We start from the raw sequence: 27501 nt of genomic DNA on the forward strand, positions 1-27501 counted from the left end.
AGCTTCCATACCTCGTCCAAGCCTACAATAATGCCATACACACAAGTACCGGTATGACTCCTCATTTTGTAGTGTTTGGGCGCCATGCCAGGTTGCCAGTGGACTTGATACACGATGTCTCACCCCTGCAACGGAGAGCCACCCTGGAGGGATGGGTTCAGGGCCATCACCAGACACTGACGGAGGCCAACGAGCGGGTACAGGCGAATGTGACCAAGAGGCAGCGGTGGGACCAGGCTCGTTATGACCGAGGGGCGCGAGCAGTACCCTTGCTGCCGGGAGAACGGGGCTTGATAAGGAACTTTCGTCGGCGGGCCCAGGGGAAGTTGGCACCTCGGTGGGTACCCAGACCCCATGTGATTATCGGACAGCCCCGACCCGACCAACCCGTGTATCTGGTTCGGCCGGAGGGTCAGGAAGGGCCTGGTCGCACCCTGCATCGGAACAATCTCCGGCCCTGTCCAGCGGGGGTGCCCTCATACCCTGATGAAGTGCTGGAGGGACCGGCAGAAGGTAGGGCCCCCCTTTTGAAACCCAGGGTCTCCACTTCCCCTTCCTGCCGCTCCCAGCGACCAGCCAGGGCGGTTACATCCTCCCGGTCCCAGAGCTTCACTTTGGCCCCGCTGTACCGAGACCTGCGGAGGAACCCCCGTTACCTGTGCAGCTGGAGGCAGCCGAGGCTGCAGTAGTCCCCCTGGAGGTGATACCACCTCGACGATCCCGGCGCCTGGAGTCAAGTGGGGGACCTGTCGGTCCTGAGGAAGGAGGTCCTGGAGAGGTGGAGGTACCTGTCAATCCTGAGGAAGGAGGGAGCAGCCGAGGGAATGGAAGGGCCGAAGCCGGGCCTGCAGTGGTCCCCCTGGAGGCCAGACCGCCTCGACGATCCCGGCGCAGCAACTTGGGCAAACCCCCCATCCGCTTGGTCCAGCTGTGATGGCCGGGACAGCCATCGAAATAGGGGGGGGGGAATGTCGCGGGTGGGGGTCTAGGGGTATCTGTATGGGGGGTGTCTATACCTGCGGGAGCCAAAGAGGAGGACGTGTCCCAGGATGGTCTGGAAGAGGACCTAAAGGCATACCTGGCTGATGGAAAAGGCAAGTAAATATCCGCTGATAATGATATGTGAAGTACCGTCGCTGTACTGCACCATGCTGTCCCTGTTGTTTGTTTAGACGGAGTGGAGTCCAGGAGGTCCTGACGGCAGCGGAGAGAGCCATCTTGGGAGGATGGTGATTTTGTGCAGACGACAGCTACAGCAGGCGAGTGCAGGACCACCAGGGGGGGGTAGCGTATGTAAACATTATACAGGCTACACATGTGTGCCCTCTTCTTCTTACGCAGCTGGGGAGCGTCGTTGGAGGGAGCGCGAGGTGATTGGCTGGCTGGCGTGACGGGGGCGGTGCCCGGAAGTGCTGGCACTACTGAAAGGAGAATCAATGACGAACAATGGCAGAATGAAAACGGGAGTCGAGAGGACGCTAGCAGAGGACGCAGGGCTGCGAGGATACACGGCTCTTTTTGTGTTTTACCTTTCCTCCAGTGGAACCAGTTCATAGCGGCGACTGCGGTGTTTCCTCCAGAGTGGAAACCAGTGGAGCTTCAGACCGGAGGGACATTATCGCCACACCGGGCGCCGTGAGTAAAGAACACAAGACAGTAGAATACGTGCCTAAACAAACAAACTATTTTCCCGAGGGGTAAATGAAGACATAGACGAACGGTGACTGCATTTGAATTAGGAATATTATTAGTGGCGTGAAGCTGAAGATTATCGGAACGGCATACAGTAAAGCCAGTAATACTGTCGAAGACTGGAACCTAGTATTGTGGATTCTCCATCCTCTGTGAACTACCTTTTTCTCTCTCTTTTCTAAATCATATGGAGGATATCTAATCAATTGTGCATTGTGACGAACCCGTGAACGGGGGGACCTTGCTCTTACTGACTGTGCCTTTCATTACAGGCGGAAGGACATTATTGCACGCCTGGTGCTTGGAGGGCCTAAAACACCCCAGTACAGACCGAACAATTTTTAGCCCGAAGCCGAGAGGGGCTACGGGAGCGGAAGGAGGTGACGTCCTTCCGGCCCTCAGCTTCGGGCCCCGGTTATTAATAACCTTTCTTTTTGTATTGTTTGTAACTCAGCGCTTCCACTGCCCCAGACCTAGGTTAGGATATAGGAGGAATATGCTAGGCCTGGTCATAACCCCTAGTGGTGAACAACACCCACTATCCTATCCAAACCCCCTTAATTTACCGTGTGAACACTTAGTGTGTATTTATCTACCTATATTCTCCCTAAAGCATTTGCCGTGGCTCCCCGAGGGATAGTGTGATATCGATGCTTATTTCAGGACGTTTTGCAGTGAACCGTGTGGTATAGTGTGATTCTAAGTTGACGTTTGATAAGTCATAGACCCGTGTGCAGGGTAGACTCTTTTTGCCTTCACGTGTGTAGTGTCTCAGGGGTGGGGATAGGTGACGTGGGTGGGAGTAACAGTCTGGGGGTGGGTTTACGGGGCATGGAGCACTTCCTCTTTTTAGACTACCCTAGGCTTAAGAGGCGTGGGTCTTTTAAATAGGCTAACCGACCAGTTATTTATATTAACATATAACCTTGTATTAAACTATCTATTTTTATGCAATAAAAGCTTTCTTACTGTTTCTCGGCGCATTCTCCCGTGTCTGTTTGTGGTCCTGGGGAAATTCATGGTGGTAGGTCGGCTGGCCCCTGTGGGAAGAGTATCCGTGCATGTGCACACCTTAGCCTTAGACCTGGATGCTTCCCGTGAGGGTCAGGTGACATTGTGCTCTGGTGAACCTTTGCCCATCAGTTGTTGATTTTAATTGAAGTGTCTTGTTGTGCTCTGGTGAACCTTTGCCCATCAGTTAAGAGTTGAAATAGTAAATTGTATAGTAGTGTACATAGGAACTAGATTATCAGGAACTTAGCATGTCTTTTTTAATCATGCATATCTTGTGTCTTACCTATTTTATTTTTTTATGCCTATATTTTTATTATTGTATTTTGCACAATCACAATGTTGAGTTGTTTTTTTGTGGAGGACATCTTCAGTTTTGCAGGATTTTGAGAAAGCATGGCACTTGAGACAAAACACACTATATCCTATATAATTGTATTTTAATTCCTCTTGTTTCTTTATATACATTGCGTACAGCTTGTTATATTACATTTTATTGTATTTTCTTGTTCTTGTGGCCATCTTGGTCGACAGGTCATTTGTCAAGTAATTGGTCAAACGTTTCACACCGAAACGTCATGATATGATTTCAGGCTGCCAATAAATTTGGAAAAACCTGGAGTGCGTGCCTGGACATTGTTTCCCTATTTTTATGTGTGGTACAATACACCATTCCCATCAGAACACTTGAATAACAGAAGAGACAGTTTTGCATGTAACGTTGTGTTTAATAACAATAACAAAACACACCAATAAAAATTGCATAAATAGCAGCATTAACAACAATATAATCTCTCATTTACATAACATAACTATTATTATTTGATACACACAATTGTTACCCACTCAGAATATCCTCCTTCCAGAAAATCCTCCTTCCAATGTGCTGCTTGCCTGCATGGTTAAATAAAAAAATATATATATAAAAATCACAGCATGGGTATAGTGTGTGCAAATCAGCTTCAGAATAGAAATCAAAATAGCACTTATTAGGAGTTGTTTGTAATTAGGCTGTACATCGGATATAAATGAAGACGTCAATACAAATTTATGAAGCTACACAACGGTTTACTGAAAATAGCATAACCTAGGATTTTTTACAAGGTTTCTTGACCCTTCTTGGCAGAAACTGAGGGAGCCTACGGCAGGTGGGACAATACCATTTTCCTTTTGGCACAACCTCAACATTAACACATGAATAGTGAAACCACTGAATATGACATTTTGTATTGTCACACAAAATCATGTGACCAAACTCAACCTGGCCACAGTAACACCAGGTTTCTTCTTGCCCGCTGGCACTTGCTGCAGTATCTGAACCAGCATGGACAGATGCACCAGGCTGTAGGGATACATCAGAACCATCTGAACCAGCAGGGACAGATGCACCAGGCTGTAGGGATACATTAGCCATGGTAGACGAAAGCCTAGTGTAGAACTTGCCAACTAGCTCTGGCATAATGGCTGTGGCAAAAATGTGCTTGCTTTTCTGACATATCATGCCCCAGAATTCTTCATCAAATAAAATGTGCTCAACATGCAGATCTTTCTCTGTCCAAACAACAAAATAGGCAGATTCCAGTTTGCACACTCCAAGCTGTGTTTGCACTGTGGTAAATTCCCACAGAACTTCTACAATAATTTGAGGTTATTGTAGTACAATACAATGAGATTGATTATCTGGAAGGAGGAGGAAGGGATCATACTTGATAGAATTGTTGGTCTCCTCATCTGACTTAGCAGATGAGGAATAAACGTGTACGCCAGACAAACCAGAACTGTAGTTCAACTCAGCTGATTTATTTGATCAGAGCTAGGAGACCAAGGTGAATAGGACAAAAGATTATCAGAGAACATTAACAGGGCTGTCTGTTGTACAGAAATATCACAATCAGGTTTGCATCTCAAACCTCAATAATGTACATAAAACAGTCGCTTGTTAACATAATTTGAACATACATAGTTTACTGTAAGCCCTTTTTTGCATATAAGTAAGCCTGGTTTCTAAGCTAAGTTACATTCTAGTCTAACCAAACATACGGGTTCCATCCGGCTTACTTACATCAAAAAGCAGTAGTTTCTCTGGTCGGGAGGAGCGGCGGAGCCCAACAGACCCCCTGGGGTCGTGTCTGGTCTGAGGGCTGCCGAACTACCATTTAGGGCCCTCCTATATACTATAATTTCTAGCCAATAATAGAATTCAGTTCACTATTACAGTTGATCCAATCATGCGTCTCCTGTGGGCGATCTCTTGTGGGGGGTCTCCTGTGGGCGATGGCAGCCCCCACCTCCGGGTTTCTCTGTGTGTTGTCTCACAGGTGGGGGCTGGCCTGATGTCCTCTGGTGGGGGGGTGTGAATACGCTTTGACCCTTTGGGCCTTATTACCATACAGTACTAATCTGGCCACATAGTGGGGGTGGAGAATGGCTCTTCTGTCACCCCTGTTCCATCCATAATTAGCACTGAAATCCCACTCTGCTAGTTGGCAGAGTAGCTGTGATGACTTCTTTAACTATTCACACATATTATTTATGAAATTCAACTCAATATTTACCACATTTCCCCGTTTTGACGATTCTTATCGTCACATATGATATATTGACTTGATTTTCTATACATTCTAACCATACATAATAAAATTCATTTTTTCCAAAATTAAAATTCATTTTTTCAAAATTTCTCCATTTTTTCTTTTTCCATTTTTCTTTGGTACATATCATTGAATATGCTAACAACAATTACAAATAATTTTAATCTAAACATCACAAATTGAATCTAAAAATCACAAATTTAAAACCCAATTATCTTAATCTACAGGAAAGTTTGTTCCCACACTCTTTTAGATGATCTGGTTGAGAGAAAACCTACATTAGTATCACAATATTTTCATTTTTACATTCATTCAATAATCTCTTCTTTCTGCTAATTTATTCCTTAAGATAGTACAATCACATCTGCATAATCAATTCAGTTGGTCTTCTCACCTCTCCCCCCTTTTATGAACATACCATGGACATAACACCTACCACCTCAGCGCACAGTCGACAGGGAGGGCGGAGCATCACTCAAGGGAAAAAATTTTCACCAGAAATTATCGGCCATAATCTACACCTAATATCCTACCTATGTGTATGTGTTTAGTTTAGTACTCTTGCGTTGTGTCATAATCTATACCAGTTGTTACCGTTCAGTCACCTCCCGCTCAACATACCAATCAATCACACAGAGGCCCTTGTTCAACGCTTTGGTTGCACAGTCTCTGACCGTTTTCGCCCCCCCCCCCCTCCACCCCATGTCGGCCAGCCTCAGCTGAAGCCAATGTTTGTCGGCCTGTGACCTCGTCATATTTTGTCCCACGACTGTATTTCCATGGATCTACAGACGACTCCGTCAGTCTGGAGGCTTGTCCCAAACCTCCGGCCTCTGTATCCGGGGCTATATTGAAGGAGGGGCAGCGTCTACAAGCGACCTCTCTCCACAATCCAACAATCTCCCACAGGAACTGACTGAACGGGTTCACACCATTGTGTCATAATCTAATGAAATGTATTCCTACACCTCTTCCATGATTCCTCCACCTGTGACGGTCCGTCCTCCCCCTCGACTGAACCTGCGAGGGAACAAAAACACAAAACAAATTTTCTTTACACAATATGCCAAATATTCTCAAGAGAAGCCAAATGTTTAACCATTATGCAAACGTGATGGGACCACTTAACTGTCATTGATCTGACCCAATGCATCCCAGCCTCCATCTGTTCCAATGCATCCCAGCCTTCAACAGTCCTCTCACCAGATCATAACAGAGAAACAACAAAAGGCAAATAATCAAAAAAAAACATTCCAACAGATGTGAAAGCAGATCAATGAAATTAACCAGCTCCAACCGCAGACCACCTTAATGGTTATTTAGAAAGAAAAGAAAAGAAAAGAAACCCAAAACCCTACATCTAAACCATTCATACCTAAAACAGTAAATCAATGAAACAAAATAAAAACCAGGTTTTCCAAAACCACCCATTCAACATCTCATCACCCAACCGTTCCATTCACACATGTCAGTGACTCTGACACCTCCTAAGCCAGCACATCCACCCTCTACAGGCCCCATTCACACCCAATCAGGCCACACAACCATAGATCAAAAATAGAAAAGAAATCTAAATTCAATACCCTCATCCAATTGATTACATCAACCCAGATATACCATACTTAAACACATTTTGATATTTTTAAGACTAGTTTCACCTTAAGTGAAAGCTAAGTTGTGTGTGTGTATGTATGTGTCGATCAGATTGCGTGAACGTGTGCCTGTGTGTGTCTGTGTGTGTGCGTGTCTGTGTGTGTGTGTGTGTCTGTGTGTGTCTGTGGGTGTGTGTGTGTGTGTCTGTGTGCGGGTGTGTGTGTGTGTGCCTGTGTGTGAATGGGTAATTAAGGCTTCCTGGCCCCCATCCCCCGCTCAACCATTCACTGAAATCAAAAGGACATCTCAATCTCACACATACATACAAAAATTAAATTTAAATAAAAAATAATATCTGTACCAACTCAACCAAACATCCACTTTCACAGTGTCACAACACATTCAATCCTGAACCTTCTTAGAGTTTTCTAAAAAAGAAATAAAAGCAAAAACCACCAAACATCACAATTCAACATCATCCACCCATCATTCATATTATAAACATATACCACACTCGTTAATCACTTCACATCTTTGACAAACAAAAGGTTAGTTCTTCTGCGCTCAACTCTTCTGCTCTCAATCTCAGGCTACTCTGATCTCAGGCTCTACAGCCTCTCCTCACACCAGCTCCTCTACTCTCACTTCAAAGACGGACTGGAATCCATCTTTAATTCAGACCTATCCATGCCTTCCAGTGCACAGACAGATCCAAATATTCCCTTATCAAAATAGTCAACATTCATAAGTCATAACCCCAAATGAATGCCTACCTTCTTGATTGTCTCACTCACTAACCCAGCTGTTCCCTGACAAACCTTCCCCTGTCTCACCTTCCTGTCACTTCCTGTCACTTCCTGGCCCCCTGGCCCATTACCCCCACTTCCTGTCCTCTGCTCTAAAAATAACGCCATCTGTTATCTCACTTTGACTGTTCCCTCCTATCTCCACCTGTGGCCTCTTTCCTGTTGCATCTAATCTCACGCCATCCTGTCATAACAGAACAGCCATTGTAAGCAGCTGTATACACGACCCCCCTTGGGCCCTTTGACCTGCCTCAAAAGGATTCCTACCCCCCGGGCAATATAACCTTCTCAACTTTTGTCTCTTTCATGCTCCATGCATACAGTCCCCCCTGAGCATAAAGGCTTTTGACACAAAGACCCTATCTCCTCACTTCATGAAATAACTCCATCTGTAAATCATTAAATGGTTAATCACACTTTCACATCTTCCAGAGGCAAGCCGCCCCCAGGTTTTTTAATTAATCACACATTCCCAGGGAGAAGGCTAACCCCCTCCCCAGCGTATAAAATCATTAAGGATCAATAAAAACAATCATTTCGATCACTGTAAACACAACCATATCAAAATTTGTCATTGCAGCAAGCCTCCATCAATAAATTATATTCTCCCACAAGTCGGAGGCTTGTGTCAACATCTTAACAGTGTATCAAAGATTTAACAATCTAAAACAAGCATCAGTAAATTATCCTGCTTCACAACTGGGCTTGTATCAAATTCCACTATAAAACATTTAGCTTATGCAAATCAATAGTGTTACAAAGATTTAACCAATTACACAAGCATTTAATATAAACATTATCCTATTTAAATCAACAGTGTCATTAAAGCAAGACATCAATGTATCCTACACATTTCAATCCAAGCTACATTCTAACTCCAGCCAAACACAACATCATTATTCCTAAGCTCACAATTGTACATGTTACACAGATTAAAAAAACTGGAAATGTCCATCAACTCTAATTATTATACACGTAGGCATCATTCATTTCAGCATAACATTATAGTGGTTAGTCCTAAATGCTCCTTTCTCCATACACGTGTGATAAATTGATTTTACTGCATTCTACTTTGTAGAACATTTTACCAATTTTCAATAAAAGTTATGATGTATTTAAAACGGGTGACTCCGTCTCTGGTCTGCATCCCCTTAACAACTGTATGTTTTTTTGAACTCCAGATTTATCATAGGTAATGTATCCATTACTTCATTTCTCCTCAATAGGCTCACTGTATTGTTTGCAGCCTAAGTAAACCCTTATTGACTATCCCCCCTAACCTAACCACCATACATGTTACATCTCTTCCCCTGTTTACACAAAAATACAATGTACAATATACAAATACCATATAACACAAAGCTAAATATAAACTCACCCGTTTTCCCTGGCCCCTGAGCGAACTATCACGAATGCACTAGACCCAATCCACGCTGTACCGCGCATGCGCAGTGGCAACCGATGCGACTGTTATAACGTTGCTACGACAACCAAAATCTGCCACGACATTCATAACATGCCCCGACATCCCAAACATGCCACGACATTCATCACGTTCTCTAACCCTTCCCCAACATCATTCTCAAAACTCGAAACGTAACATATGCCGCCCGCAAACGCCACACAACAACGGCCCGCAAGCTAACTAGCTTAGCCAGCCCTAATGCGACGTTCAAGGCCCTCACGGGAGCCGTGCCTTTCAAGATCTGTTCATCCACGCAATTCGCTCAGTACCAATCAAAGCATAAACAACTCACACAAGCTTAAAATAACCAACCACTCTAACAGAAAATAACTTTTAAAACATTTACACCAACCAACGCCGCACATATAGTCCAACACGAATCCTTTCTCCTACCTATTCCGCCTCACTTCATAGCACCGCGAACGTTACACACTCTCCACAACACCATGACGTCATCAAGCAGCGACCTCTTAATATCATACACTATCGCTACCGCACCAACAATAACCCTCAAAACGGCCACAATCTCTCCAGTCTACGCCTAGATTCGCCTCTTACCTGCAATCGCCGCCACAGTGTTTAATCATTTCCCTCATAACGCCATCGTAACGTCCCCAGCTTCACCGCGGACTCTTCCACAGAGCTAAGCTAGCTAGCCCCAACCACCAATAGGACTCGCCTCCGACCTAGGTCCGTTGGTCATTAAAATATCATAACAAAACAACAATAAGCTCCTACGTTTCGCCAATCACCCCTAACCACAGCCATAGTCCCCCATACAATTCCTAACCATAGCCATAGTCCCCCATACAACCATTAAGTACTTATCAGTCATTTCGACCGAATTGTTTTTGTATCACAGCGAACGTAATCGAATCAACAGGCCGGTTTCGCTCAAGATTAAAAAGGACACATCTCTTCCGCTCGATACTATGCCTAAGGACGGCAAATATATCTTCATTTAAATTAGGCTGATTGGTCCCTGACTTCAGTCAGTCCATTATCGAGCCTTGTCTTGAACACGCCGGCACCCTTATCTTCTATTAATTACTACGTTTTAATCCTGCAATCGCACAGACCCCCTGCGCTGATCATGCCAAGGTCCACCAATCTTTCACCATACCCGACTTGCATGTTCTGAAATAGTAACAGAGCCCTTCTTTACATTGAGCCCGACGCATTTATGCCCATACTGACCCACTCACGGTCCCCGTCCCGCCTATTCTGTGGCTCTAAGCAGGGTCATAATGCACATTGGACACAGCTCTCTTTCCATTTCAGAACAATCAAATCTCCCCAACTTACCCGCGCCCCCTTCCTGAGAACAATTTCGGGCAATTATATACTCAGAACGCGCCCCTGTCGTACACACCAGATAACCGTGCTTCCTAGCCAGAAAAGCCTATTATCTGCCGTCATGCGACGCCACCCTTACATCATGATCAGATAGTCTGTGCGCCACCAATACGCAATCACATTACATGCCGTCTCTTCTTGGTGCAACCCCCCCCGTATAGTTCATAAAGTATATTCCATACGAGTCCCAACTCAACCCCCGTAGCCCGCATAGGCCGAGACCGGCCTCCTGTGTCTGAATAAACATACAAACATAAAAAGCCCACGTTTGCATGTTCACTGCACAACAAGCGCGACCTTCATACCTCCGGACATCCTTTACTAAGTCACCGCTCCCCCAACCCTGCATGCAAAAGCCATATTCACCGTGGGTCCCAACCAGTGGCGTACACAACCAACCTTCATCCTGTCCCTCTCTCTCTCCTCCATTCAGACAACAAGCCCATCGTCTATAACTCCAAACGCAGCAACACCCCAGCTCTTTGCCCCGTGTCCCCAACACACAGCAAGGTCCAGATTTGATATGACAAGACCCTACCGCACCTTTTCAGGGGGAGACACAAAGGGTGGGAAGAACGGCACCATTTCTGTGGTAAATTCCCACAGAACTTCTACAATAATTTGAGGTTATTGTAGTACAATACAATGAGATTGATTATCTGGAAGGAGGAGGAAGGGATCATACTTGATAGAATTGTTGGTCTCCTCATCTGACTTAGCAGATGAGGAATAAACGTGTACGCCAGACAAACCAGAACTGTAGTTCAACTCAGCTGATTTATTTGATCAGAGCTAGGAGACCAAGGTGAATAGGACAAAAGATTATCAGAGAACATTAACAGGGCTGTCTGTTGTACAGAAATATCACAATCAGGTTTGCATCTCAAACCTCAATAATGTACATAAAACAGTCGCTTGTTAACATAATTTGAACATACATAGTTTACTGTAAGCCCTTTTTTGCATATAAGTAAGCCTGGTTTCTAAGCTAAGTTACATTCTTGTCTAACCAAACATACGGGTTCCATCCGGCTTACTTACATCAAAAAGCAGTAGTTTCTCTGGTCGGGAGGAGCAGCGGAGCCCAACAGACCCCCTGGGGTCGTGTCTGGTCTGAGGGCTGCCGAACTACCATTTAGGGCCCTCCTATATACTATAATTTCTAGCCAATAATAGAATTCAGTTCACTATTACAGTTGATCCAATCATGCGTCTCCTGTGGGCGATCTCTTGTGGGGGGTCTCCTGTGGGCGATGGCAGCCCCCACCTCCGGGTTTCTCTGTGTGTTGTCTCACGGGTGGGGGCTGGCCTGATGTCCTCTGGTGGGGGGGTGTGAATACGCTTTGACCCTTTGGGCCTTATTACCATACAGTACTAATCTGGCCACATAGTGGGGGTGGAGAATGGCTCTTCTGTCACCCCTGTTCCATCCATAATTAGCACTGAAATCCCACTCTGCTAGTTGGCAGAGTAGCTGTGATGACTTCTTTAACTATTCACACATATTATTTATGAAATTCAACTCAATATTTACCACAGCACCTGGTAGAAATACTGGTGGTTTCTATTTAGTGTCAGATTCCCTTCACCATCCTTCTCTAAGTAAAATAGATTAACACTATCTAACGTGTCACTTTTTACACAGAATGGACATTTAATTTCAATTACACTGACACCACAACAATCGCAAGAAACAAGGCCATCCGGGGAAGCACCCAAGAATGGCACACTTGGATTTATAAAAAAAACGGTGTCGTGCACTTTCACATTTTCATGAGATTTCTTGTCCATCTGTAAACATGTCACATGCAAATTTCTCATGAGTACATCCCCAGGTAGTGGATTTTGAGGTAAATTTGTATGATTCGGGATAGCATACACTTTTTTATCAAGCTCTGGGCTGGTTGGCTTGGATCAGTGCAACATGCAGTTTTCATTTTGGATGCTGTCAGGGTTCGAATTATCATCTGAGAGCTATGGGGGCCCCCTGAATTTTGTTTTTTTACTATTATTTTCCTGAAATTGTGGCTGTTTTCGAAGTCATATTTAGAGGAATATCTCATTAGAATTTGTCTAATACTAAGTAATAATGACATCACACAACAGTCTAATCATTAGACTATTGTGTGATGTCATTATTCAGTCTCATTCTTAACCATCAATATTTGTTCATTTTCTTACTCACCTCTGATATATAATGCCATATTTACTTATTTGCATTTTGCATCTGATAAAATACAACAATTTAATTAGAAAAATAAGACAAAATGTATGAACTTGAATTAACATTTATTTGTCTCTGCACTTATAAATCAAAAACTAACAAAATAATCGAATGGAAAAAAACAGCAGCATTCATCAGGATACAGTAAGTAACATTATCATCTGATAATAAAATGAACATAAAAGCTGCCCTCTAGTGGCCGGCGATAAACTCTTCATACTTGTATAAATCAAAATAAATAATGTTATAAACAAATGTGCACAGGTAATCAAGCAACTCTGCATCTGTGCCCTTATCAAGTTCAACAAGGTCAAGAAAAACATTGTCCACATCTCCATCCCCAGTGACATCACATCTGACATAAATTATCATGTAAGCTTTTCCATGAATTGTGCTTTCATCCAGTGTTATACTGATACGTGAATCCTGCGATTTGACATGAGAATTTTTTTTCCATCTCTGTGGCAATGTGCTCTATGATCTGTGCACAAGAATGATCGGATCGGTGAGCTGGCCCGACTGTCGCACCGTTCAACTCATTAAGTGTCATAAGGGGGTTCAATTTGGTATAAGGCAACCTTTCTTTAGCGACAGTATATGCTGCCCTGAATGAACTGGCTGTCTCCTTGAGCAAAGCAGATGTGATTTCGCTCACTTTTCTTGGAAGCACTTCCTTCTGGGTTTGACATTCTATAGCTTGCTTATGAGCAATGCTATCACTGTGCAAGTATATTTTCTTCCTCAACTTCTTGCTCTGAGAGCTACTCACAGTCCCATTCATCCACTGCTCTGCCAAATGGGCTCCAAATTATTTATTTAACAATATCTTGGCGTTTTTACATGGAAGGCAGCCAATGCATCCCTCCTTGGCAAATAACCAGCTATATTTATTTTTCCAAAAGTTCCACTGACTCGGACCCCAGCATTGTGGTGGTTGAGTAGCAGCGCAGTCCAGGTCTAGTGGTGGAGACTCGGGTCTGGCAGTGGCAAACGGCGCGGTAACAATAACAGGTGCACTGTGCACAGGAGCAGCAGAGCTAACACTAATACTAGCACTAGCAGTGTCAACTTCAGTGACAGTAGCGCTGCTAGCTGCTGCACTAACAGCGTCAGACTTTGGCCTTTTTATAAAACCAAAGCTGTCCAGCTTTGTACAGCCTTGCGGCGGTTGAGCCTTTTTTTTGGCGGCATGTGGCGTACTGTTTAGTGTTTATGTTTTCAGTTGCAGCCTGCAGGACACAGACGGACCGGCAGCCTTCTGTTTACATCAGCTGCTTCTTCTTCACTAGGTTGGAGTAGCGTTAAACTTATGGGGCGACGCTCATGGGCGACACATAGCGGCTTGGAGGTGAAATGCAGCCTATTCCACAACATTAATTACTGTTCTTTTAAAAACTGAAAAGAAAAATATGATCTATTAACAATTTATTTAGGTAGCATAAATAATACTAATTCGTACATTAAAAAAAAAAGAAGAAAAAAAAAATTATATAATTTTTTTGAGAGACCCCCACAGGGGGTCTTGACTATGGGGGCTCAGACTATAGCTATGGGGGCTGAGCCCCCATTGGTCCCCTCATAATTCGAACACTGGATGCTGTAATCCGACCAGCACGAAATCGAAACCACAGTTTGGAGGAAGCTTGCTCCCTTGTAGCTGCCTCAACTGCATGTGCTTGCTCTTGGGATACAGAAATGTCAACACCATTACAAATGGACAATACATCAGTATAGTCCATGTGAACTGCATACTCGTTTCGTAATTCCGTTAACACCAGAGGAAAGTTTTCACCCATCGGCTTGGGAACAAAATCATTTGAATAAGGCTCAATCAGCGACAAAATAGCAGACTTAGAGCCAGTTGTGCTAAGAGCATTGAACAATGATGCTAATTCATCACTGGTTTGATGTTGGGTTTTGTTTACTTTAAGAGTAGAACAACTAGCACTTTCCTTTTGCTTCTCAAGTGACTGTAGTACATGCACTTCACTTTTAGCCCTTATTTTACTTTGTATCTCTTTGCTGCAGTGAAGTCAATCTTTCTGCATTCCTTGTACTCCACCTTTGACATTGCAGTAGGCAACAGCCAATACGCCTTTTCCTGCGTCACTGTCTTTGAGTCCCTCAACTTCACTGTTGCTTCAATGAGAAACAACAATGCTGCTACATGTGTGCAGGTCTCGCCCAGGCCCGCCATACATGTACAGTGGGCTCCAACAATCCTACCAGACTTTTCAGCCATTATCCAGGGCTCCAGGGGTTTTTCTCTTATTCGTTGGGAATGGAGTACCTGAATAAAAGACAACCAAATATAAGCTTGTAAATAAAAAGCGAGTTTGAATGAATGAAAACTTTATTTAACAGATTGCAGAATGGGTACAATACAGTACGGTTCAATACACACAATTTTTAAGGGGATGCAGACCAGAGAAAGACGTTTGTCTTGTTTACATCAGGGTCCCCCATTTTCAATTCATAGTGACATTTATGACATACACAACATACATGACATCATGACATTTATGGCATAGGGACATACATGACATAGGGACATACATGACATACAGGTATATAGTACTGTTACATTTGTGACATATACGATATGCAAATATACAGTACAGTGTTACCCATAGATCCTAACAGAGATATGCAAATATACAGTAGCCTACTCATCAATTTACTTATTTAATAGGGTTTAATTGTTTATATGTTTATGACCGATCAGCATTTTGATCCAGAAATGTGTACTAGTAGACTATTAGAAAATAATCTTAGGTATTACAATTTCCTAAATGTAAAGATCAGTTGATCTAGTAACGTTATGTGAATCACCTACCTTGGCTTTCACAAGACACATGTCATCGTCGATTATCTGGTACTGTGCATCTCTGTGCACCCATCCACACACACCATCTGGTTGTAGGCATCCAACCCTTTGTAAGCCTTAAGATCTTCATTCGTGTATGGGCTTGGCGAAAATACTAGGTAGTTGACTATATCTGGATAGGCAACAGAAGGCAAAATTGTGGGGTCGCAACTCCAAGACGACGCAGCTAACTCGTAAGGATCTTTATCACCTATTCGTCTGAGTTTGTCACAATATCGCGCCCTTTCCTGCTGACCAAGTCCTTCTCTATATGTTCGAGCAGCTTCCAGCTTACTCTTTTTGGGTTTAGACATATCTTAAATATATAATTCATCGCGCAATTCATTCATTCATTCATTCGTTCATTCTATCACCTGTTGTTTACATTGCAGTATAACGCCAAGATGGCGGCTCACCAACACTCTATTGCCATCTGGGAGGCGATACAGGGCCTTCAAAGCCCCCCCCCCCCCCCCCCCCTCACCACCTCTTCTCCCTGTTGCCATCTGGGAGGCGATACAGGGCCTTCAAAGCCCCCCCCCCCCCCCCTCTCACCACCTCTTCTCCCTGTTGCCATCTGGGAGGAGATACAGGGCCTTCAAAGCCCCCCCCCCCCCCACCACCTCTTCTCCCTGTTGCCATCTGGGAGGCGATACAGGGCCTTCAAAGCCCCCCCCCTCTCACCACCTCTTCTCCCTGTTGCCATCTGGGAGGCGATACAGGGCCTTCAAAGCCCCCCCCCCCCCCCTCTCACCACCTCTTCTCCCTGTTGCCATCTGGGAGGCGATACAGGGCCTTCAAAGCCCCCCCCAACCCCCCCCCCCCCCCCCTCTCACCACCTCTTCTCCCTGTTGCCATCTGGGAGGCGATACAGGGCCTTGCACCTCCAGGCTGCAGAACAGCTTCTTCCCGAGAGCCATCACTGAACTGAACAATCACCCCCCCCCCCCCCTATTGCCACCACATCTACATCTACCTCACTATAATATATACTTGTATGTGCAATATGACAGATGTTGGGACATGTGCAATAATGCAATAATGGTTCATGTGCAATATTTTCCGCCGATGTGCAATCTTTTTTTCTCTGCTGTGATGATTTTGCAATGCTTTTTTTAACTGAATTTGATGGTACTACAGTGTACAAGAGTGAACTATTTTGGGCGGCTGGGTGGTGCAGCGGACATTGCGCTCGTCACCAATGCTAGAGACACCGGGTTCGACTCCGGCTGTCGGCGTTGCCTCCGGCTTGGGCCAGTCGTCATACTAACTCATTGGCAGAGTTAGCGGGTGGAAGTCGATGGGTGGTAATCTGGACGTTGTGGACAGCGACTCCTACAGGTCGGTAGGGGGACGCCTGCACAGCAGAGACAGGAAATGGCGGGGGTAGTGTGGCCTCCCACACATTACACCTCACCAATGAGAGTCCGCGCTGGCAGGTGAAAAGATGTGACAGGCTGCCTCCACATGTATCGGAGGAGACATATGATGCAAGGCTTCTATCCTCCCTACAATCGGCCAGTGGGGGCATATGTGAGCAACGTTCAAGACAGGGGAGGGGAGAATTGGCACGACAAAAAATTGGGATGGGAGAACAATTTAAAATGGAGAAAAAAGTGGATAAAAAAAGAGTGAACTATTTTATACTATTTTCCCCAATAGAAAATACCCCAAATTATGAAAAAGCATATATATATATATATATATATTTATATATTTTTTTAATCCAAGTGTTTTAGTATAACCAGTAGGATAAAATGTATCTGTTAAGTGAGTTTGGTGACACTACACCCTATAAGAGTGAAGATATTTAATGTTCTTTTCCAATACAAAATCCCAGAATTATGAAAAAGCATTTTTTTTTTTCAAATCTAAGTGTTGTAGTATAACCGGTAGGATACCATTGATGATGTGTGCAGTGATTTTGGTGACACTATACACTGTATGACAGTGAAGTTATTGAATCTTTTTGTAGTGTCTCTTTTCAGTGTTGCACTTTTTAGACGGTCCCTGGCTGCGCACTTACCTCAAGGCCGACTGCACATATAGATCAATATTATTATTAAATGTACAGCTCCGAGGCCGGCTCGCCTCGTTTAGGTGAAAATAAGGTTGTAGCTCATTGTCTACCTTACTACGATAGGAAAGAGCTGTCCTTTGTGTTTTAAAAACATTTCGCTTAAGAATTATTGACAGTGGAAATTCGAATCTGTGAATATCTTTCTAACTTGACCTAAGTCTCCCGATTCCGATACAATAAAGCGAGTCTTCATTACAAATTATATTCTCAAAATAATCTGACGGGGCAGATATTATTGCTGGCGGACCTATTTCTGCCTTTTTGACTACTACTTGACCTTACTCTGACTACTACTTGACCTTACTCCTAGAACCCACCTCACCCCTGCCCACTTTGACTACCTAGGATGGCTTAGAGTAGACGACAGAGTACAGCAACTTGCAATGGGCCTGGTCTACAAGATACACTATACGACTAAGGTACCCATGTACATGTCAAAATACTTCCCAAAGGTCAGTGAATACCACGACCACAACACCAGAGGAAGCTCAACAAATCATGTTAAACCCAGATTCGGCTCAAACAACGGACTAAACACGTTTCGCAATTATGCCACATCAACGTGGAACGCCCTACCTAAAGCTGTAAAGGAATGTGAATCCCTACCCACATTCAAAACCGCTCTAAAAGAGCACCTACAGGAGGCTGCCATTCGAAACTGGCCACCGTAAATGTCCTAACCCAACCCCCTCCAATGTACAGTAAATGACCAAGTATGGTTGTCAATATTCAAATGTACAGTTTTGCTTGCACAGTTCTACAGTGTTCCCCACCCACCCCTCCTACCCAACCCCCACCCCACCCACCGAACCACCTCCAATGTACAGCCCCCAGGCTATTTCCATATTATTAGGCTATTACTTCACATAAAAGGTCATGTCTAAATGAAATGCACAAAGCAAAAATGTATGTATCATAACGTTACACTGGTATAGATCTGTATGCATGTATTTATGTATTTAATCATAACGTTATACATACATAACGTATTCCCGTAATTTTTTTCGTTTTTCGGGGGCTTTTGTTTTGATATTCTAACCTCACCGGAAGTTTACTCAGTGATATTCTAACCTCACCGGAAGTTTACTCAGTGATATTCTAACCTCACCGGAAGTTTACTCAGTGATATTCTAACCTCACCGGAAGTTTACTCAGTGATATTCTAACGGTTAGAATATCACTGAGTAAACTTCCGGTGAGGTTAGAATATCACTGAGTAAACTTCCGGTGAGGTTAGAATATCACTGAGTAAACTTCCGGTGAGGTTAGAATCTAACCTCACCAGAAGTTTACTCAGTGATATTCTAACCTCACCGGAAGTTTACTCAGTGATCACCGGAAGTTTACTCAAGTGTCAAGCTGCCGTAAAGCTGGTCAACTTGGTTGATGCTAGATCGGACTAGGTCAGCGGCGTTTTTCTTTGGTCCGTTTTTGGCCAAAGCTGCAAAGACGCAAGTCGTCATAATTTTAACCTTAAAGTTGTTTATAAAAGTATCCCTCTATAACCTAAAAAAAAAGTTAACGTAAACATTTTCTTCCAGGCCGTCCGATCTAGCATCTACCGGTCAACTTCACCACCAGATCCACCCTAGTAAGAAGCGCTGGATACTCGGATGCTCTGGGTTTGCCTTCAATAGTGCAAAGTGCACCATCTTTATGCTGATTGTTTTCAACACGTTTCTAAGTGAGCCAGCGAACCACGAACACCCTGGAACACCGACCAGCAGGAAGCCCTGTTGTGGGTTAACGTAGAAGACTGGATATTATTATGGCTGCGGACGACGAGCTGTATGAGGTAACGTCGTTAGCTGAAGAATAGTTCACTTAACTGCTAGCTAACGTTAGCTACTACTATTCACATCTTTCTGTGTCAACTAAGTGCTAGCTAACTAGGTAAGTCAGTCACTGCCGTTATACATTTGGGAGGACGACTGGGTCACATTTGGGGAACAATGTCGCTGGTCTCTTCTCCATATAGCCAACGCTGAGGTTAGCATCTAACTTGTTAAGTTAAATAATAATTTAGCTTGTAGCTACACGTAACGCCAATGAGTTAACGTTGTGTCACCGTCGTGTTCAAGCTAGATGACGTTGGCTAAGCTCGCTGGTTTCACTTCGTAGCCTTTGCTTAACATTGGTAATAATGACAATACGTGGGGGTGCATGGACATCACGAGATGCCATGAAGCTGCACAAAGCCATGGAGGCATCAAGCTACGTTTCTGTGTAACATTAGTTTCCAGGCTCCAACTGTATATACCCAACTACACAGCTTTGCCGTAGTTAAATAACCTCCTGGGAGCAGTTTTCCTGATGTCATATCTGATAATAGGCAAATGCTGACTTGTAATGCTAGAAAAAACAATGTAAATCGTCGTTTGGGTGGTATTCTTCCTAAGTGGCAACCAACTGTTTACTTTCGCTGCCATACAGAAATAAAAGCAGGGTCTAACTGGGCTTAATCTCAACATAGCCTAAATGTACACTGTATTTGTGTTTCCTAAACAGGTTGAAAGAATAGTGGACAAAAGGAAGAACAAGAAGGGGAAGATTGAGTACTTGGTTCGCTGGAGAGGTTACGGAGGAGAGGAGGACACCTGGGAACCAGAGACGCACCTGTCCAGCTGCATGGTTTTCATCCACGAATTCAACCGTGTAAACGGTGAAAGACAAAGAGACAGCACTTTACTGCGCTCCACGCGCGGCTCTCCTACTGCCGCCCGCCGCCACGGCCCCATCAACAACGCCCGCATGCAGGTCTCCAGACCGCAGCCACACAGCGGAAGTACCAACGATAACAGCAGCAGTTTACCCGAAGGCCCTGAAAACCCTCTTCCCCCCACCCCAGCAGACATGCCGTCTGTGAAACGGCCTCATCAGGTGCCTTTGCCGGACAGGGGTGGCGTGGACTCTAAAATGGGCTCCCAGAAGCCACTTGCGAGTGAACGGTATGAACCGTGTAACGTCGGTGCAGCGGTGTCTAACACGGGCATCCTAGCGGGGTCCATCGTGGGTACAGGACTGCGTAGCATGGATCTGGCCAAGACTGGGATTAAGATCCTTGTGCCTCGAAGTCCCATGAACACCAGGGTGGATTTGGAGGAGTCGGCCAGCGAGGCGGCCCCCAGCCTGGAGCCGGGGGGCCGGGAGCCCCACTTGGTGCCCCCGGAGGTGGCCCTGCTCGAGAAGCCTCCCGGGTCACTGCTGCGGGCCGGTGAGGAGCGGGCGCGCATGGGGATCCGGCCTAGTGTTCAGTCGCAGAGCCCTTTGCCGCCTCCACAGGTTCCCATAACACCTGCAGCGATACACACCTTAAATGGCACAGGTAAGGTCCTTCATTCCAATCCAACTTTATTTATATAGCACGTTTAAAAACAACAAAGTTGACAATCAATAATATAGTAAAAAAAACACAGAACTACAAACAAATTACGGCAGCAGACTGTACATTTTTCTAAATGGTAGGGAGAACGGATGTGTTTTAAGATGGGGGACTTAATGGGAGCGTTGGGGCCAGCCCACTGTGGTGCGGCAACTCGTTCCAGAGTTTGGGGGCTGCAACCGCAAACGCACGGTCCCCCCCTGTTCTTTAGCCTGGATTTGGGGACAACAAGGAGGGACTGGTCAGCAGACCTCAGAAACCGTAATGGGGTGTAGGGGTGCAGGATCTCGGTGAGGTAGGGTGGGGCCAGACCATGTATTGCTTATATATGCAAACAACAGGATCTTAAAATGGATCCTAAACTGCACAGGCAGCCAATGATGGGAGGCTAGGACAGGGGTGATGTGCTCCCGTTTGCATGTCCCTGTCAACAGCCGAGCAGAAGCGGCCTTGTTAGCAAGGACTTAAGCTTCCTCTCCTTGGCTAAAACCTCTGGCCGGTCTCGCCTTCATTAAGGGCAGCAGGGCTGCTGGTCATTAGCCAGATCGAGGAAGGGCAGTATTTCTGAGGAGTGAGTTTAAAAGACTTCTCCATCTCTGTGACTTTCATTCACCTAAACTCACTTGACACATCACATAACATTGGTCACGACACCAGCACAAAGTGCTAACGATGGAGCCAAAGCAAGAGCGAGGAGTGAGTTTTACACACTTCTCCATGTTTCATTATCTACAGTAAATTAACTAGGGCTGTACCGAATGTCATTTTTATTTTTTATAATTTTTTACATTCAAAGCTTCTATTGAAGTTTTCGAATGAAGCTTCGAATGTCTGTCGTCATATTTTATGACGTAATCGTAAAAAAGTCAAATGTAAAAGAATATCCTCAAACAAAATCCTCAATTTGAATAAAGTGATTAATCTGATTAAATTTGTCTTTTTTTATTTTATTAAATCAACTTTCTTTAATGAATATAACTCGTCAGTTTGTCAACATAAATAATCCAATAAGGGCACGGTTGGTACGAAAGTGATGGTGACGTGACGTCTTGGTGGAGTGCCAAGTGGCTGCAGATAGGCTACATCATTTATGAAGAATGTTTTATTAAAATTTTTATGACTAGTCATATACTATAATAGTAGTGTAGCCTAATCTTTATCTGCAACTGTGAAGAAAAACCCCATTGGTTTAACGGAATGAATAGACATGAAATAAATTCGAATGTCAACGTTATGAATGAAGCTTCGAACTATTCGGTACAGCCCTAAAATGAACTGGCCCCCGCCATGTTTTCAACTGGACTAATGAAAGAGTAATCGGTAATTTACAAGCTACCTACCTACAGTACATGTGCCAAAGATGTGCCAAAGATAATGTTGTCTAGTGCCATGGAAGCAAGATGATGTACAGATGCCGGGAGTTGGAGAAGCGTGAGGCATTGCACTCACAGTAACCTTTTCACTGCCACACTACAGAAGGTTAACCCTTTACTATCACACTAGTTATAGTAAAGGGTTCACCTTCTGTAGTGTGGCAGTGAAAGGGTTAACCTGCTGTTGTGTGGCAGTGAAAGGGTTAACCGGCTGTTGTGTGGCAGCGAAAGGGTTAATAGTATTCCAATAGCATTGTCATTTCAAATGTTTCTTTTAATTATATGTTCTAATATTTTTGCTGTATGGTAGATGTGTAGGCAGAGCCTATTGCATGCATCTATGAAATAGTAAGCTTATCACCCCCCCCCCCCCCCATAAATACCATTTCCAACCTAATTTGTGGCTACTACCTTTTAGTTTATGCATCACCATAATCTGTTCTGTTGGTTTGTCTGTCAGCTGATCTTTCCGTCTCTCTTTTCGTCCCGTCATCTCTCTTGCCCAGGCACTTCCAAGCTGATGGAGGTTCTAGCTGCCGGCGGGATGGGCAGGCTGCAGAGTGCCGTGGCGGGTGTCACCGGTGCCTCGGGGGCGGCGGGCAAGAGACGTCTGGAGGAGCGCTCCGCTTGTGACAAGCGACTTCGCTTCAGCGTGCGGCACACTGAGAGCGCCTACCGCTACCGGGACATTATCGTGAAGAAGCAGGACGGCTTCACGCACATTCTCCTCTCGACCAAGACCACAGAGAACAACTCCCTGAATCCTGATGTGAGTATGTAGGGGCCAACTGTAAACAACATGCACATTTGCACTGAACATTATACCTTTGTCTTTTTGCCATTTTATTATAAAACCAGAGACAAGCGCCTCTCTTATCGGTCTATCTTACATTACACGCAGGGGAGGAAATTAGGCCACTTTACTCGCCAAATGCGAGTATTTTTTAGGTTTGGCGAGTGATTCATGAAGACCACTCGCCAGTCTGGCGACTAGTAAACAAAACAAAAAAAAACATTCTGCAATCACGGTCACTGGCAAACGGTGCACGTCTTCTGAGTGCTCGCTTTAGTTGACAGTGTCACGAGAGCACTGCACAAGACCCGCGGACATATAGAATGTTTAATAAAAGTTCCCGCAGTACTGGCCAACCCGCGGCGGACATATAATGTTGAATAAAAGTCCCGCGGTACTAGCCATCAGTCAAGGGAGCACTCGCAAACGGATAACGTTAAACACAGCAGAAGATGGAAAACAGACAGACTGACCAACGGGGAACTACATCCAACCCTAGTACAACCCTCGAGTATAAGGCAAGGACACATTTAAATCACAGAGGTGTATGTTAGTCTATTTGAACAGTATACAGTAGTTAGCTTCTAGTTAGCGTTTTAGCTATATAGCTGCTTGCTAGCTAACGTTAGCCCTGTGTGTGTGTGTGCTCAAAGCAGCCAGCCCCATGTTAGCTAGGTGTATTTGTTATGACTATAATGTTTCCAAAAACGCACCGGACTACGACGTAAGGTTACATGTTTTATTGCATGCTCAACCAGTGCACAACAACACACCAACCGAACTGACGATACCACAACACTGACTGTATTTCACAGCCCTGTCGTCCAGCCCACCGTGCCGTCTTAAAGGCACAGTGAACACCGTTGTGATGCCTACCCAGATGCATACACAACATTGACGCGGCTTGACAACCGAGGTTCAAAGTTAACTTGATTGATTGATTGAAAACTTTATTAACAGATTGCAGAATGGGTACAATACAGTACGGCTCAATTCTCAATACACACAATTGTTAAGGGGATGCAGACCAGAGAAAGACTTTCGTCTGGTTTACATCAGGGTCCCCCATTTTCAATTCATCATAACATATGACATACACGACATACAGATAGACAGTACTGCTACATCTATACATTTCACATCTATCTATACACTTCACAACATACTTCAGGTTTTTTCTTTCACTGCCCAACCCAGTCCAACCCAGCATCTTTCACTGCCCAGTTCAGCCCAACCCAGTCCAGAATAGATCCCTCTTTCATGTTAATATGTTTTATTTATGCTAATATTGTGAAGAGTAGAGACACTGTTATTAATGTTTTATGTTAATAAATATTTTAAAGAGTAGAGACACGGTGTGATTATTACTAAAGATTGAAAATCAATTTAGACGAAGACATACAAAGACAACATAATTATCACAATTAGCGATTTTTTTTGGCTGGTAAAAAATCTGTTTGGCTGGTAAAAAAAATCAGCTACTCGCCAGTTGGCTGGTAAGCCAAAAAGTTAGTTTCCTCCCCTGATTACACGTAACCAATGCGTCTATATCTGACGGCCCTTTCTGTGTAGTGCACTGGACTATTGAGAAACAATAGGAATCTTCCATTGGTTCTCCCAGTCCACGACGTGACTATTTCCATTGGCTATAGTGACAGACATAGATATATGATAAATGGATAGATACAGCGGATTAGATGCAGTCCAGAGAAAACAACCAATCTAAATATTTCAAGATTCTATGCTTTACATCCGCACAATCTCGGAGAGAGATGCACTAAACTTTGAGATGACAATAGATTCCTATACAATAAAGCAAGTCTTAGGAATCTATTATCACAAACTGATCCAAAGATATTTAATGTTTTACAAAACATGTCTAGTGTTGTGCCTGGCTTTAGAGCAGTGGTTCCCAAACTGTGGTGAAAAGGCTAATGGCGGTGCTATGGTGTTATTTTACTAATAAATATAACTAATATCCATTATTTCAAATGGGGATTTTCACTGTGTAAATCATGAAATTCAAGAAACGTTTTAATAAAAAACGTACGTTTTAATAATGATAAACAATAATGTCTCGGGCGAGTCTGACACATGCAGGTGCGTTTCATCTGTGCTGATGCGCTCCGCTCTGCCTGGAGTCTCTTCGGGTCTCCTAATATGGGCATATACCCCAAGTTTCAAGTTCAAGTTTCTTTAATAGTAGTCATACAGAAGTACAGAATACTTTTTTTTTTTTTTTTTTTTTTTTTTTTTTTTTAAACTTTGACCAGTCACCTGGTTCTTTTAGCGTTTATCGCTTTTTCTTCTCATTCATACTTGGTCAAGTTCGACCGACAGAAGCAGGCTGAAAGGGTTCAGATGGGGGGGGGGTAGACACTCTGGGAAAGGCACGGCTGCCGTCCGGGATTCGAACGCGCTCAGCCCCAGATCCGCGCGAGCGCGGTTGTCCACGGCGCTGAAATAGCACTCGCGGTACGTGGTGAGCTACTGGAGCTCCCCTATACAGAATACTTTTTTTTTTTTATTGGTCTTTTTTCCCCCTCCATTTTCCTCTGATTTTCTCCCATCCCAATGTTAGTCGTATGCCAATTCCCAGTCCCTTCCTGATCGCTGCGCACTTACCCCCCACAGTCAGATCATCTGGGAGAGTGGAGGCTACCACGTGCTTCCTCCGACACACGTCCAGCCAATCACCGCTTCTTTTCACCTGGCAGCGCGGATTCTCATTGAGAGGGCGTAGCGTGTGGGAGGACCACACTATCCCCCTCACGTCCAATCCGCGCTTAGCAGGCGCCCCGACCGAACTGTAGGAGTCGCTGTTTACAACGACCCGGACCCACCCCGCCAGCTTCTCCCACCCTCTGATACAGCCAATTGTATCAGTGCAGACGGCCAGCCAAGCTGGTGACAACCCCGGAGCTGTGAGCTGGATTCGAACAGGCGAATCGAGCTCACAGCTCCGGGGCTGGTGACGAACGCAATCTCCGCTCGGCCACCTAACCGCCTTATACAGAATACTTTTATACAAAATGCTTCTTACTGTTACGCTCCAGAGACTCCAGTACCTTGACCGACACATACAGTGGCTAAAAAGGGACTACCTCACACACTTGTGGAAGACGTGTGCCTGCCAATTGCCAAAGATATGGTTGAATGTATGATTGGAGAGAAAGAAGCAAAAAAATTGGATATGATCCCGGTGTCCAACAACACGGTGTCACGACTCACGACGCATCGATATGATTTCTGAAAACATCCTGGCTACATTAGTCGGTCGCGTGAATAACGGTGAGTTTTATTCTCTCCAAGTAGATGAGTCCACTGATGCCAATCTGTTGGTGTAAACCTTTAATTTGATTGATGCCTTTTATGAGGTCCAATGGAATCGAGTCTGGGCACGCTGCGTTGGAATATGCACTGATGGGGCAAAGTCGATGACAGGGAAGTAGGGGTGCACCGATGTATCGGTCGGGTATCGGTATCGGCCGATAAGTGCCTTGTTGACTGCGCAATCGGCCTATCAGCCGATAAGCTCAAATGTGCCAATGGCAGTAGCCGATAAATATCCATCAATTTGTGTAGCGTCAAGACAAAAAAAAGTTCACTCGCGACCTGCACAACGCCGTCCCCAGTCCCCCCCCCACACACACACACAAGCTACTGCATCAAAGTTACTACTTATGATTAACAAGGCATTCGTGTTGTGGCATTAACGTTATATAGTTAGTGTTACACGTTCAATAACATCAGCATATTATTTACCCGAACGTAGCAAGCGTTCATACTAGCTCAGTTCCTTCCGTTGCTCACAGAGCCCTGAGTTTTACCCATTCTGCAATCTGTTAATAACGTTTTCAATCAGACACATGTATAGAAAGGCTTTGTTTTATTATAACATTAGTTGCAGTAAAATCATTATGCCTCATTTAAGTCATCCTGCGGATCTAAAAGCTAAACGTCAGCCGCGCCGTGTTGTTGTTCTAGAAAACCTCGTCAACTCAAAATCAATGGCGGACAAAAGCCGAAGTAAAAAATGTATACGGCTTGCCGATTGGTGGTAACAGCAGAGGCGGGTGCAAGCGGTGTGTGACGTAATTGGCAGAATCGACTGTCAATCAAAATTTCATTGGTTGAGACAATAGTATCTCGCTGCAGCCCAGCAGGTAGACCATGCTGGGAGAACTAGTATCTAGATGCAGCCCTGCAGAACATACTGGGAGAGAGATAGTGCTATTTCTTGATGTTTCCTTTTTTTAACTAAGTAAA

The 27501-nt window shown here is 44.5% G+C and overlaps 1 protein-coding gene across 2 annotated transcripts in view; it reads left to right on the plus strand.

The window, feature by feature from the left end:
• The first annotated feature begins 19048 nt into the window (after positions 1–19048).
• Positions 19049–27501, plus strand: part of cdyl (chromodomain protein, Y-like) — a 38326-nt gene continuing 29873 nt past the window's right edge. The window contains exons 1-3 of one of the 2 annotated variants that reach the window (XM_084313115.1): positions 19049–19479; positions 20193–21009; positions 22946–23208. In XM_084313115.1, the coding sequence (XP_084169241.1) occupies positions 19453–19479; positions 20193–21009; positions 22946–23208 (1107 nt within the window). In that variant the 5' untranslated portion in view covers positions 19049–19452. The other variant, XM_084313116.1, reaches the window with a different exon arrangement.

Source organism: Notolepis coatsorum (genome assembly GCF_963971535.1).
Source record: "Notolepis coatsorum genome assembly, chromosome: 4".
Classification (NCBI taxonomy): Eukaryota; Metazoa; Chordata; class Actinopteri; order Aulopiformes; family Paralepididae; genus Notolepis; species Notolepis coatsorum.